Here is a 12,949-nt window from a genome sequence, read left to right as displayed (position 1 = left end):
TCAAGCGTTTATTTTAGAAAGCTTGGTATCGTACTTCCCTTTGAGAGGAACAAGCCTCTCTTTAAAAGCAGAATAAGCCTCTTGCCAGCTCCCAGCCCAGTCTGTGTTCCTTGGGGGCTTAGAGCCATCTCTGTCTCAGATGCAGTCATGAAGTACAATTGCCCCCCTCTCCCAGCCCCTGCGGAGGCAAGAGCCTGGCCCCAAACTACCTCCTGCCATAGAGACACTGCTGCTGCTGCTGCTGCTGCTGCTGCTGCTGCTAAGTCGCTTCAGTCGTGTCCAACTCTGTGCGACCCCATAGACGGCAGCCCACCAGGCTCCCCTGTCCCTGGGATTCTCCAGGCAAGAACACTGGAGTGGGTTGCCATTTCCTTTTCCAATGCGTGAAAGTGAAAAAATAAAGTGAAGTCGCTCAATCGTGTCCGACTCCTAGCGACCCCCTGGACTGCAGCCCACCAGGCCCCTCCGTCCATGGGATTTTCCAGGCAAGAGTACTGGAGTGGGTTGCCATTGCCTTCTCCACATAGAGACACTAGAGGTGTCTTTTTCCTTTGGAAAAAGCCAATTAGTTAACACAGACGGTCACCCCCATTACCAAGTAGATTTAGGATGAACTGTATGTGACAAGGCTTCCCACATGGCACAGTGGTGCCAATGCAGGAGACGCACGAGAAATGAGTTTGATCCCTAGATGAGGCAGATGCCTTGGAGAAGGAGATGGCAACCCGTTCCAGTATTCTTGCCTGGGAAATCCCATGAACAGAGAAGTCTGACAGACTACAGTCCATGGGGTTGCAAAAGAGTCAGACATGAATTTTTAAAACACACCTTTTTCATACATATATGAACAATTTTTCTAATAGGTGATACATGCACACCGTGCAGCAGGAAAAAGGTGCAAAGCTGATAAAAAGACACCACATCATGGCCCCTCCCTTCTTCCCCTCTGGTTCTCCCTGGAGACAGCCCCCACAGGGACATGAGTGACCAGCTGGCCCTTTTGTGAGCACCCAGCCGTCTGCCTCTCTCTGCAGCTCAGTCCCTCCACGACAGGTTTGCTCACTGGAGCCAGGTCCCAGGTGGAGGCCCTTGGCAGGTGAGGTTAAGGTGGGGAGAGGCTCCTGGACTCCCAAGTGGGTCCAGCATGGCCGCAGGAGCCCAGCCTGGATGAATGGGCATTGGCTTCTTCCCAGAGCCTCCCGCGTGGAGCCCAGCAGGCAACCCTGTGATTTTAGCCTGTAGGACCAAGCAGAGGGACCGTCTGCTCTGCAAAACATGAGGTGGTAAATGATGCTGTTTGGTGCTGCCATGTCACAGTCACTTGTTGTGGCTGCCGGGGAATCTGGGAATTGATACATGGCCTGCTGTGTGCTTCGCTACAGCTCCTGCAAATCCACGTTCTCTTCCCTTCTTTGCTGTTAATAGAAACTTTTGCAATGTGTCCCTGCACCCTGTGTGGTGAGCCTGCTGTGCAGGTCAACTCGCTTGTGAGCCCTGAGTTAACCCTCTCCTGGGAGCCTGCAGAGGCTGCATCTACATGAGAGCCTGCACTGACGGGGAGCTGACTCAGCCGCCCCAGGACTCCCCCCGCAGGGACCGCTGCCTGATTCTGGGTGCTGCGCTGCTGTCACCTGCTTTGTCCTGAGCTGGTGGCATCCTGAATCTGGATTGGGGGCCACGAGGGAGATGGGACAGGGTCTCTGGCTCCCTGTCTTCAGGGAGCGGACACCTCTGAGCTCCCAGACCAGCAAGGCCCTGCTCTCTACAGCACTCCCGAGGATGATGGCTGGAGGGCAGGGCAGGCCTGGGTCAGCACAGTCAGCAGTGAGGAGGCAGCAGGGAGGACGTGGCCATGCACACACACTCCTGCTAGTTCCAGGATGCAGCTGGAGAAAAAGGTGCCAGGTGTCTTTGGGGGTGATCCCAGAGCAGGTCAGGGGGCAGTGAGAACATCTGTGGGTTCTGGAGGCTCCACCAAGGACCCCTCGGAGATGGTGCTGGAATGCTGATAGGCTCTTTCTAGGGGTGGGGGAGCAGGGGCTTGCACCAAGGCCCCAAGCAGCAGCAAAATCTGCTCCAGCTGTTAGCATCCACAGGTGTACAGAGCAAGCCTGGGGCAGGACAGCTGCATGTCTGGGGTGTTCCTCACTCAGACACCCAAGCAGAGGGATCCAGTCCACCCCTGGCCTCTGCAGGTAGGAGCAGGCCTGACCCACCACGGCACTCGGCAAATATTTGCCAAATGAGGCAAATCTATATGGGCTGAAATGGAACCTATTTGTGATCAGTGGTTGTGTTAAAAATAAAGCGAAGGGCCAGCAAGAGACAGAGTGGGCTTCCATTTGGGCTTTTTTTTTTTTTTATAACTAGGGGAATTACAGATGGAAAACCAAGCTTCAGGGCAGAGGGCATGGGTGGCTTCTCCACACAGACTTTTTAGCCAGAATGTTCTTTACCCTGTCATGATTACTTGTTTTTATAATAATCATCTTCATCAGCATAGAAACTCTATTTATATTCTCCAGTTCTTTATGATGAAAAATGTCAAACATATAGAAAGGCTGAGAGAGTGTACAGTGGGCACCTGGATGCACACTAGCTGGATTCAACAATCGTGAATAAAAAAATTCTGCATTTTCTTTTAAGTCTGCTGGGAGGTCAGAGATTAGGACACAGCAGGAGGGAAAGCTGGGCCTGGAGGGTACTTGAGTGCTGGGAGAGGGTGGGGGACAGGGAGGTGCTGATGCAGTGGGAGGGGAATGGGGGGAATGAGGGTGGGACAGGGTGACTGAGAGCCCCCAGCATCCCGGCCTGAGGACCAGGTGATGAGGCAGGAGAGAGGGGCAGCTCCATGTCCACTGCAGCCACCCCCAGGTATGGGGGGCTCCCCCTCGCGGCTGCTTCTCTGGGGAAGCTCCTGATCAGGAAACAGAGGCACCTCCCCCACAGCCCCCAGTGGGGCCTCAGGGAAGGTTGCATCTGTTGAGGACTTTGTAAGTCAGTTGTGATGTGTCAGGTTCTTGGGAAGCCATGACAAGTGCTGAAATCTCCCCCAGCGGAGTCACAGTATCATTGCTCACTGTCTCAGGCTTGGCAGCCTTATGCGCCAGGAATTTCAGGAACTGGGAGGATCCACAGTGCAGCGGAGCACCAAGGCCATGGGGGCAGCTGGCCAGGGATGGGCTTCTTCCTTGAGCCCCCTCCGGCTGGTACACCCATGGAATTGGGCTTCTGTGTCCAGGCTCAGATCATGGGGACCCCACCTTCCCCCAGCCTCCCCAGGATGACACATCCAGCAGCTTCCCTGAGGCCTCAGAAAGCAGCAATACCCGCCTTTTTCCTCCAGCTCCATGACCAGAAAGTAGATTCTCCTTAATTACTTGGAAATTTCAGACAAAGGCAAAGCCCAACTTCCCACATCTCTGGTGAGGACAGTCATCACAGCAAGTGGGGCTGGGCCAGACAGGCTCCAGTGCCCAACAGACAGGCAGCAGCCCATGTTGCCATGGAGGGGACAGGCTCACAGCCCTCCACCCTGCCTGGGACCAGGGGGACTGCTGTCCACTTCTCAGACCCCGAGCCTCAGATGGAGGAACCGAAGGGTCTGTAATGGGGCATGGCTTGGCTTGGACAGACCAATGCCAGGAGATGCTGGGCTCTGAGCCTGGCATTCGCCTCGATCCCAGGAAGGCCTGACACTGCCATCTGTTCTGACTTAACCAGCTCTGCATGAACGGCCGCCCTGCCCCAGCCTCACACAAACCTGAGATCAAGGAGGGTGTGTGTGGGTGCCCTTGACAAGGAAGGGCAGGGCCCCTGGGACCCAGTTACAGAACTGGAGCCCTGGCGATGGAGGGTTCTCAGAAGAGAGCTGCATAGGGACCCTTCCTGGAAGTACCTCAGCCCTCCCACCCATCCCCCAGGGGGCGGCCTTCCCACCTGCTGAGGCTGATCCAGCTGGTGACAATCAGTGTGACCCCCCTTCCCAGCACGGGGGCCTGGACTGGAGGGACAGAGGTAGAGAGCAGGGGACCCCACCTGCCCCAGCACCCCTGCTCCCTGTCAGTTTTGGGAGCCCTGACACCTGAGCCAGCTAGGGTCCCTTCTGCTACCTCCCAACACACAAATGAAGGAGAAGACGCAGGGCAGAAGAAAGGCCTCCAGCCAGGATGGGCGTGAGCTCTCTCATGGAGAGTTTTCAAAGCCTCAGTGCTGTCTTTGAGAATGAATGTGGAAACCTGCCTGCTGGGGCCATCCCAGCCATCCTGCATTGTGCCTCCTCGGATGTGCCAGGAGCTGCCCTGGCTAATGCTGGCAGGAGCTGAGTGCCCAGAGGCGGGCAGGAGTCCTAACCAGGACCCTAGATGAGGACAGCCCCCACCTTACGCTTCATCCTGGGACCGACCACGCTCACAGCCCACACTGTCCTGGCTCCAGGCGGGCAGGGGCTGCCCAGGATCACAGAGTGGGTTCTGCTGCTGCCAAGAGCCCTGGAGAGCCCAGGCTGAGGCTCGGGGGTCCTCCCCCTCCTGTATAAGATGGAGGGACAGGTGGGTCTTCATGACCTCATTTCTCCAAACAATGTTGGAAGCTTCCGGAAGCACCAGGACCTATCTCTTAATGAGTTCTCAGAATCCCAGAGTGGCCCCCACCCCAACAGGCCCCCCACCCCATCGCTGGGGCTATGTGGCCCTTTCAGATATTCCCCCAGTGCTCCTGGGAGACCCCTGGTGACCCCATGAGATCCTCCGAGGGCTCAGCCTCGATAGTCCTCTCATTTCCCCTCTGCCTTCCCCCTCACCACATGCTGACCACCTCCATCTGTGAAATGGAAATTATTTGCTTTCGCAAAGCAGGTTTGGGGAATTAGTTTAATCAGAAAGGCTTGCTCTGAAGTACTAGAAAGGCCAGGATTTGGGAATCGATCATGTATGAAATTACACAATGCTGTTTTTTAAATGAAACAAAGACTACTGCTGGTAGGTTTCCTTCATGTGTCTTTTGCCCCATTCCATCTCTCTGTATTTAAATTTCAAATAATTTCAAACTCAAGTTGCGTGACTCATATGAGTGTTTTGCCCAACCCCACCCCCACCTCCAGACCCGTGAGGTTGCTGTGTCTGCCCACATTTGCTTCTCAGCTTCTGTCTCTCTAAGGATCCTCTCCTCGACTGTCTGAGATCACTGCCTTCATGGACTTGAATTATTCAATAAAAGTAAAAAGCAAGTTCAGACAGCACAGCAGGTCCAGAGGGGAGGATCACATGGTGACAGCCTCTCCCGGCGGCATCTGGCTGAGCACTGCATTCTCACAGCTGTCTGGGCCGCTGCTGGGCCAGGTCCTCCTCAGATTCCTCTTGTTACCCTCTGTACTTCCTGAGGGCTCTGTCTCAGGGTTTCCTCCTAGGTTTTCCAGGTCCCTATGGCCTATTAGTGTGCATGTGCCTGCTAAGTCACTTCAGTTGTGTCTGACTCTTTGCAACCCCATGGACTGTAGCCCACCAGGCTCCTCTGTCTCTGGGATTCTCCAGGCAAGAATACTGGAGTAGGTTGCCATGCCCTCCTCCAGGAGATCTTCCCGACCCAGGGATCGAACCCACACCTCTTATGTCTCTTGTATTGGCATGTGGGTTCTTTACCACTCGCGCCACCTGGGAAAACCTGGTGGTCTGTTAGTGTCCCCCAAAAATTCATGTGTTGAAACCCTAACCAGCAAGGTGACATGTTAGAAGGTGGGGCCTTTGGGGGTGATGAGGTCATGAGGATGGAGCCCCACGATGGCATTAGTGCCTTTGTAAAATGGACCCCAGAGTGCTCCCTCACCCCCTCCACCTCTCGAGGACACCAGGAGAAGATTCTTGTGTATAGCTGGGAAGAGGCCTCACCAGAACCCACCTGTGCCAGCCCCCTGATCTCGGGCCCCCAGGCTCCAGGGTTGTGAGAAATAAACATCAGTTGTGGATAAGACCCCAAGAGTGTAGGGTGCATTACCACGGCCCAAGCTAAGACACAAGGTGACTGTGAGAACCTTAAATCTGCTGTCATCTTTATTTTGTGATTTTTCAATGTTGCACATGTTCTCAACAACAGTAGACTTGCGGCAGATGCTCCTTCCTGACATCCCCCCACCCCCGCCATTTCCCTTGGCCAGAGTATCACTTTCCATCTTGTATGGGATGCCTTTGAACTTTTAAGAGCACAGTGGAGCCTGGAGACCATCCGCCCACCCCTGCCACCAGTCACCACGTCCCGTCACATATCTGATCCAGGACTTTTGCCTTCTGCTCCATGACACAGTCAAGACTTCCTCTTTGGTCAACAGAGATTCTAATCAGGTAATGCTGATCCACAGCACCTAAAGGTTATGATGATGGAGACATTATTTTCCGAGAAGCCTGGTGTTGTGTTAGGCCCGGGATAGGGATGCAGGTCTGTCGCTACCCATCACCAAGCACCTGTGCCTGTTCTCCCCTCAGGGGTCACATCTGGCTTGCGTACCCCACACGGCCTCTTTCCGGAAGCTGTTGTGCCCAGGGAGGCCCTGAGCCTGACAGCACCTGGTCCCCAAGCTTGCAGAACACGCAGGCTGGCTGGCTCTAGTTTGGCATCAGTGTCCTTGTGAACACCGATGGTTGGAGGTAGCCATCACTCTGGGTCTGAGTCCCCAGGGGCCAGGCCTGTTCCTCTTCTTAAACTCCTGTCTTTTGTTATTGTCCCTGGGTCCTGAGATGTCACCAGGAGAGGCCTTTTGCATCAGTCCTGCCTGGCATCCCTGAGCCCAGTGGTCACCTCTTTGTTGCCCTGCATTGTGTCCATATTTGAGCTGCAGTTTGTACCCACCCCCACCGGGGCCCATGCTCACGACCTGACCCTCAGAGCCCATGTCCTCCCTTCTCAAAGTGGACAGAAACCAGGCCGAGACCCAGATGTTGTGGAACCCAGGTCCATAAAAAGTGTGGAGCAGAAGGGATCTTAACGCAGAGTGACTTTTCTTGCTGTTGAAAGAATCGCTCCTTTACAGACAACATTTACCATTCTCCACGTTGACCCAAAGAATCACCTCCTTCTGCTGTTTGTGCGCAAGGAAGCAGAGCTGGCTTCTGGAAACTGAATTAGTGGGGAAAGATTTCATTGTTCTGAATATATTCCAGCCTGGCCAGTGCCACTGAAACTGACTTGAGAGCCGAAATAACTGGTCACCCCGGCACAGCCTCCACAGCATCCTGCGCTCATCACATCACCATCCTGCAGCGAGTCTGAAGTCATAATTGTCCCTGGGCTCCAGCAGATCCAAATGGATGAGAATAACTGTGGAAAATGATGCTGGACTCACCATCAACAGTGGGAAACCCTCATTTAAAAGAAAAGAACAGAGTGTGAGGGGATCAGGAGGGCCTCTTGGGGGGGCAGGCAGACGCAGTGCTGAAGTGGCTCTGAGTCATCTTGGGGATAGGGGTCTTCACAGCCGACTTCAGTGAAATGCCAGCCTCCAGAGATCAAGGTCTGCTCCTTGCCCACCCTTCCGGGGTGGGACTACGTAAGGGGAAAAGCTGAGAATGAAGCATGTTGTCAGCAGTCACACTCAGCTCTGTTTTCCCCTCTGCACCTGGCAGGCCCCCTCCCCACACCTCGAACCCCCCAGCCCTCAGCCATGATCCCCTCCCCCAGAAGATACTCCTGCAAAGGGGTCCCTGGGACCACAGGAGGAAGGGGGAGGGGAAGGGAAAATGAGTGCTGTCCCAGGGGCCCCACCCTAAGAGAGGTAAGAGGTAGGGGTGGGTGCTCTGGTGTCACAGGAATAGAGCACACAGCCTGGCCCCTAACCTGGAACATCCAGCCCATCTCATTTCCCCACCACAAAGGGGATGTTGACAGCCCCTGCCCGGGAAACCCTCCCTCCACTTCCTGTCTGCTCAGTCCCTGCTGTCACAGGTGAGGCGACCAGTCCTCACAGCTGCAACACACCAGCCAGACAAAGACCATTCCAGCAGGGCCGGCTCCGATAACAGCTGGCTGTGACCCAGGGCTGTGACAGGCACGTATCCCGCAACAGGCAGAAAGTGTGCAGTCACTTCCCTCAAGAGACCAGAAAATAAAAATGGTAAGCAGCAGCTCAGTTCATTCCCCACTTCGCTGGAAGGAGCGAGGGAGGCAGTCGGGAGGCATCTCCCACCAAGTTCCCCTCCGAGACCTCTGGAGGGGGAGCTGTGTATACGTGCATGTGTGTGCACGTACATGTGTGTGTGCACGTGTGTGCATGCATATGCACGTGGAGGCAGAGCCTGCACTGCTGACAAGTCCCAGGTGAGGCCAAGGCTGCTGGCAAGAGGCCAATCGAGCAGCCCAGGTCCATCAGAACTTGCACACCCTCCCACAGGCCCAGGGACTCGAGAAGCACACGTGGACAGGCTTCCAGGTGGCTTCTCCTGGCACAAACAAGCTGAGGATCCGTCCCTCAAGAAGGATGGCTTGCACCCTCCCTGGGGCCCTGGGCCCCTACAATACCAGGCCTGGCAGCCAGGACCTGGCTCCCCTTGGCTGTCTTCAGTCCCCTCTACACCTCCTAATGAGCCCCCCGTAGTGCCAGGGCCACCCTGTCTCTCACTCTACAGTCACTTCAGTGGGAGGCCAATGGAACATCATGGACCTGGCAGCTGCAGACCAGAAGATGATTCAAAGGCAGCTGGATCGTCAGATAAGATATGGGATGCCTGGTTAACCTTGAACTTTGCATAAACTGTGGATAATTTGGGGTATAAGTCTATCCTGTGCAATGTTTGGGGCATATGTATACTGCAAAGTTATTCATTGTTTATCTGAAATTCAGATTTGACTGAGCATCCTCTGTTCTTACAAGTTGAATCTGGCAACCCTCTCAAAAGAAGCCAACCTCCCAGTCAGGAGTGACCAGCAACTGAGCCTTGGGCCCCGTGGGTGGCCTGGTGGGAACTGTACGAGGGAAGAGTGCTGACCACGGAGGCTGGCCCAGCGGGCAGGACAGACATCCCCAGGGTCATCACAGTGATTCCTTGTGTCCCTGGTCTGAGGAATTGGACTTCCTTTTCAAAGCACCCTAACTGGCTCTCTTGGGTGGGCCAGGTCCCAGAGAACAGGAAACGCCTTCTCTGGGTCCCTGCCTGCAGGAGCCTAGATTTGGGTCTAAATAGTGGGTGGGAAGCGCCCCCTAGAGGCGTAATGTGGGGATGCAGGAGCCTGCCCTTGTAGGCTCCTCAGCCCGGGACTAGGGTGACAGCTGTCCTCCAGGTCCAGATTTCAGGATAAGGCCAGAGGACTGCCGTGGTTGAGCAGATTGATGTGGGCAAGCAGGACCCCCAGCAACCCCCCAGATCCTCCTCCCAGGTCTCGGCCTGGGGACCAGAGGGAGGCCCCTGGGGTGGCAACCTGGGACCTGAGAGTTGAAGTCCGGGCAGGAGAGAGACAGGCAAAGGTGGCAGGCATTTGTGGCCCCTGGGGCACAGGAGGACCAGAACAGGCCTGCCTGGCGAGCTAGGAGGAAGGGGTCACAGGAGGGTGGCTTCTGGAGCTCAGGTCCTGTCCTTGACTAGGGAACTGTGGCAAGGTTGCTGATGGTGGATAGATGGAAAGGTAGGTAGATTGTAGCTTTATTTCTTTTCAAAGTTTGCTTTTAATACAAAGTACCTTTTGCTCTTTATCCATTCTCTGTGGATTCTATTCCTTTTTCTTGGGGCTTACTTCCACAAGGCTTCCTCCTCACCACACACATGTGCGCACACACGCACACCCCCCACCACGCACTTCATGTCAGCTTCCCCTCTCCCCACAAGCCTCTCCCAGAGCTTCCTCCCTCTGCCCATCTGCAGCCCCCAAGGGTGTGACCACATACCTCCCACCTTACACAGGAAGGGCAGGGGAGCCACATAGCTCCTCACACACACAGGGCGCAACGACTTTGGTGTCGCATCTGTCATGTGACTCTACTTGCTCTCTCACTGTCAGATGGGGAGGAGGCTCAGCGTCATTTTCCCTTAATTAATTTTTACTGAAGTATAGTTGATGTACAATATTATATGTTATAGGTGTACAATATGTGCTTAATCACTCAGTCATGTCTGACTCTTTGTGACCCCATGAACAGTAGCCCACCAGGCTCCTCTGTTCATGGGATTCTCCAGGCAAGAATACTGGAGTGGGTTGCCATTTCCTTCTTCAAGGTGTACAATATAGTTGTTTATAGTTTTTAAAGTTTATACTCCATTTATAGTTTTTATAAAATATTGGCTATATTCCCTGTGTTGAATAATATGTTTGTGTAACTTATTTTATACACAGTGGTTGGTACCTCTTAATCCCCTGCCTCTGTATTGCCTCTCCCCACTTCCCTCTCCCCACTGGTAACTGCTAGTTTATTCTCTATATCTGCATCTGCTTCTTTTTGTTACATTCACTAGTTTGTTTCATTTTTTAGATTCCACATATAAGTGATAACATACAGTGTATCCTTCTCTGTCTGACTTCATTTCTTTCACTTAGCATAATATTCTCCAAGTCCATCCATGTGGCTGCAAATGGCAAAATATCGTTATTTTTTATGGCTATCCATTGGAGAAGGCAATGGCACCCTACTCCAGTACTCTTGCATGGAAAATCCCATGGATGGAGGAGCCTGGTGGGCTGCAGTCCATGGAGTTGCTAAGAGTCAGACATGACTGAGCGACTGAGCGACTTCACTTTCACTTTTCACTTTCACGCATTGGAGAAGGAAATGGCAACCCACTCCAGTGTTCTTGCCTGGAGAATCCCAGGGACAGGGGAGCCTGGTGGTCTGCCATCTATGGGATCACACAGAGTCGGACACGACTGAAGTGACTTAGCAGCAGCAGCAGCAGTATACCGTTTTATATATATAAAACGGTGTATATAATATATATAGGTCCCAAATATATATATATATATATATATAGGTCCCAAAAATAAAGTCTGTCACTGTTTCCATTGCTTCCCCATCTACTTGCCATGAAGTGATGGGACCAAATGCCATGATCTTAGTCTTTTGAATGTTGAGTTTTAATCCAACTTTTTCACTCTCCTCTTTCACTTTCATCAAGAAGTTCTTTAGTTCTCTCTATATATACACATCTTCTTTATACATTCATCTGTTATTGAAGACTTAGGTTGCTTTCATATCTTGGCAATTGTAAATAATGCTGGTATCAGCGTACACGTACCTTTTCAAATTAGTGTTTTTGTTTTGTTTTGCTTTGGATATATACCCAGGAGTGGGATTTCTGGGTCATATGGTAGTTCTATTTTTAGTTTTTTGAGAAACCTCCTTGCTGTTGTCCACAATGGCTGCACTAATTTAATTTCCACCAACAGTGTACAAGGGTTGCCATTTCCCCACATCCTTGACAACAGTTGTTTGGTTCAGTTCAGTTCAGTCAGTCGTGTCTAACTCTTTGTGACCCCATGGACTGCAGCATGCCAGTTCTCCCTGTCCATCACCTCCAGGAGTCCACTTAAACTCATGTCCTTTGAGTCAGTGATGCCATCCAACCACCTCATCCTCTGTCGTCCCCTTCTCCTCCCCCCTTCAATTGTTCCCAGCATCAGGGTCTTTTCCAGTTAGTTGGCTCTTCACCTCAGTTGGCCAAAGTTTTGGAGTTTCAGCTTCAGCATCAGTCCTTCCAATGAATATTCAGGACTGGTTTCCTTTAGGATGGACTGGTTGGATCTCCTTGCAGTCCAAGGGACTCTCAAGAGTCTTCACCAGCACCATAGTTCAAAAGCATCAGTTCTTTGGTGCTCAGCTTTCTTTATAGTCCAACTCTCACATCCATACATGACTACTGGAAAAACCATAGCTTTGATTAGATGAAACTTTGTTGGCAAAGTAATGTTTCTGCTTTTTAATATGCTGTCTAGGTTGGTCATAACTTTTCTTCCAAGGAGCAGTGCTTTTTGATTTCATGGCTGCAGTCACCATCTGTAGTGATTTTGGAGCCCCCCCCCACAAATAAAGTCTGTCACTGTTTCCATTGTTTCCCCATCTATATGCCATGAAGTGATGGGGCCAGATGCCATGATCTTAGTTTTCTGAATGTTGAGTTTTAAGCCAACTTTTTCAGTCTCCTCTTTCACTTTCATCAAGAGGCTCTTTAGTTATTTTTTGGTTTCTGCCATTAGAGTGGTGTCATCTGCATATCTGAGGTTATTGATATTTCTCCCGGCAATCTTGATTCCAGCTTGTGCTTCATCCAGCCCAGAATTTCTCACGATGTACTCTGCATACAAGTTAAATAAGCAGGGTGACAATATACAGGCTTGACATATTCCTTTCCCTATTTGGAGCCAGTCTGTTGCTCCATGTCCAGTTCTAACTGTTGTTTGCTGACCTGCATATAGGTTTCTCAAGAGGCAGGTCAGGTGGTCTAGGATTTCCATCTTTTTCAGAATTTGCTACAGTTTGTACTCCTTTTTCTATTTGGAACCAGTCTGTTGTTCCATGTCCAGTTCTAACTGTTGCTTCCTGACCTGCATACAAATTTCTCAAGAGGCAGATCAGGTGGTCTGCTATTCCCATCTCTTTCAGAATTTTCCACAGTTTATTGTGATCCACACAGTCAAAGGCTTTGGCGTAGCCAATAAAGGAGAAGTAGATGTTTTTCTGGAACTCTCTTGCCTTTTCGATGATCCAGCGGATGTTGGCAATTTGATCTCTGGTTCCTCTGCCTTTTCTAAAACCAGCTTGAACATCAGGAAGTTCACGGTTCACGTACTGTTGAAGCCTTGCTTAGAGAATTTTGAGCATTACTTTGCTAGCATGCGAGATGGGTGAAATTGTGCGGTAGTTTGAGCATTCTTTGGCATTGCCTTTCTTTGGGATTGGAATGAAAACTGATCTTTTCCAGTCCTGTGGACACTGCTGAGTTTTCCAAATTTGCTGGCATATTGAGTGCAGCACTTTCAC

The 12,949-nt window shown here is 51.9% G+C and overlaps 1 protein-coding gene across 1 annotated transcript in view; it reads left to right on the top strand.

Annotated features, from left to right (window-relative positions):
- The window catches only part of MRGBP (MRG/MORF4L binding protein), a 29,248-nt gene that overhangs the window by 3,431 nt on the left and 12,868 nt on the right, over positions 1-12,949 (top strand). The window contains exon 2 of the mRNA XM_010836655.1: positions 1,035-1,096. Within this exon, the coding sequence (XP_010834957.1) occupies positions 1,035-1,096 (62 nt within the window). The remainder of the gene's footprint in view (positions 1-1,034; positions 1,097-12,949) is intronic.

This window comes from Bison bison, unplaced genomic scaffold (genome assembly GCF_000754665.1).
Source record: "Bison bison bison isolate TAMUID 2011002044 unplaced genomic scaffold, Bison_UMD1.0 scf7180017864063, whole genome shotgun sequence".
NCBI lineage: Eukaryota > Metazoa > Chordata > Mammalia > Artiodactyla > Bovidae > Bison > Bison bison.
This window is presented reverse-complemented; position numbering and strand designations above follow the sequence as displayed.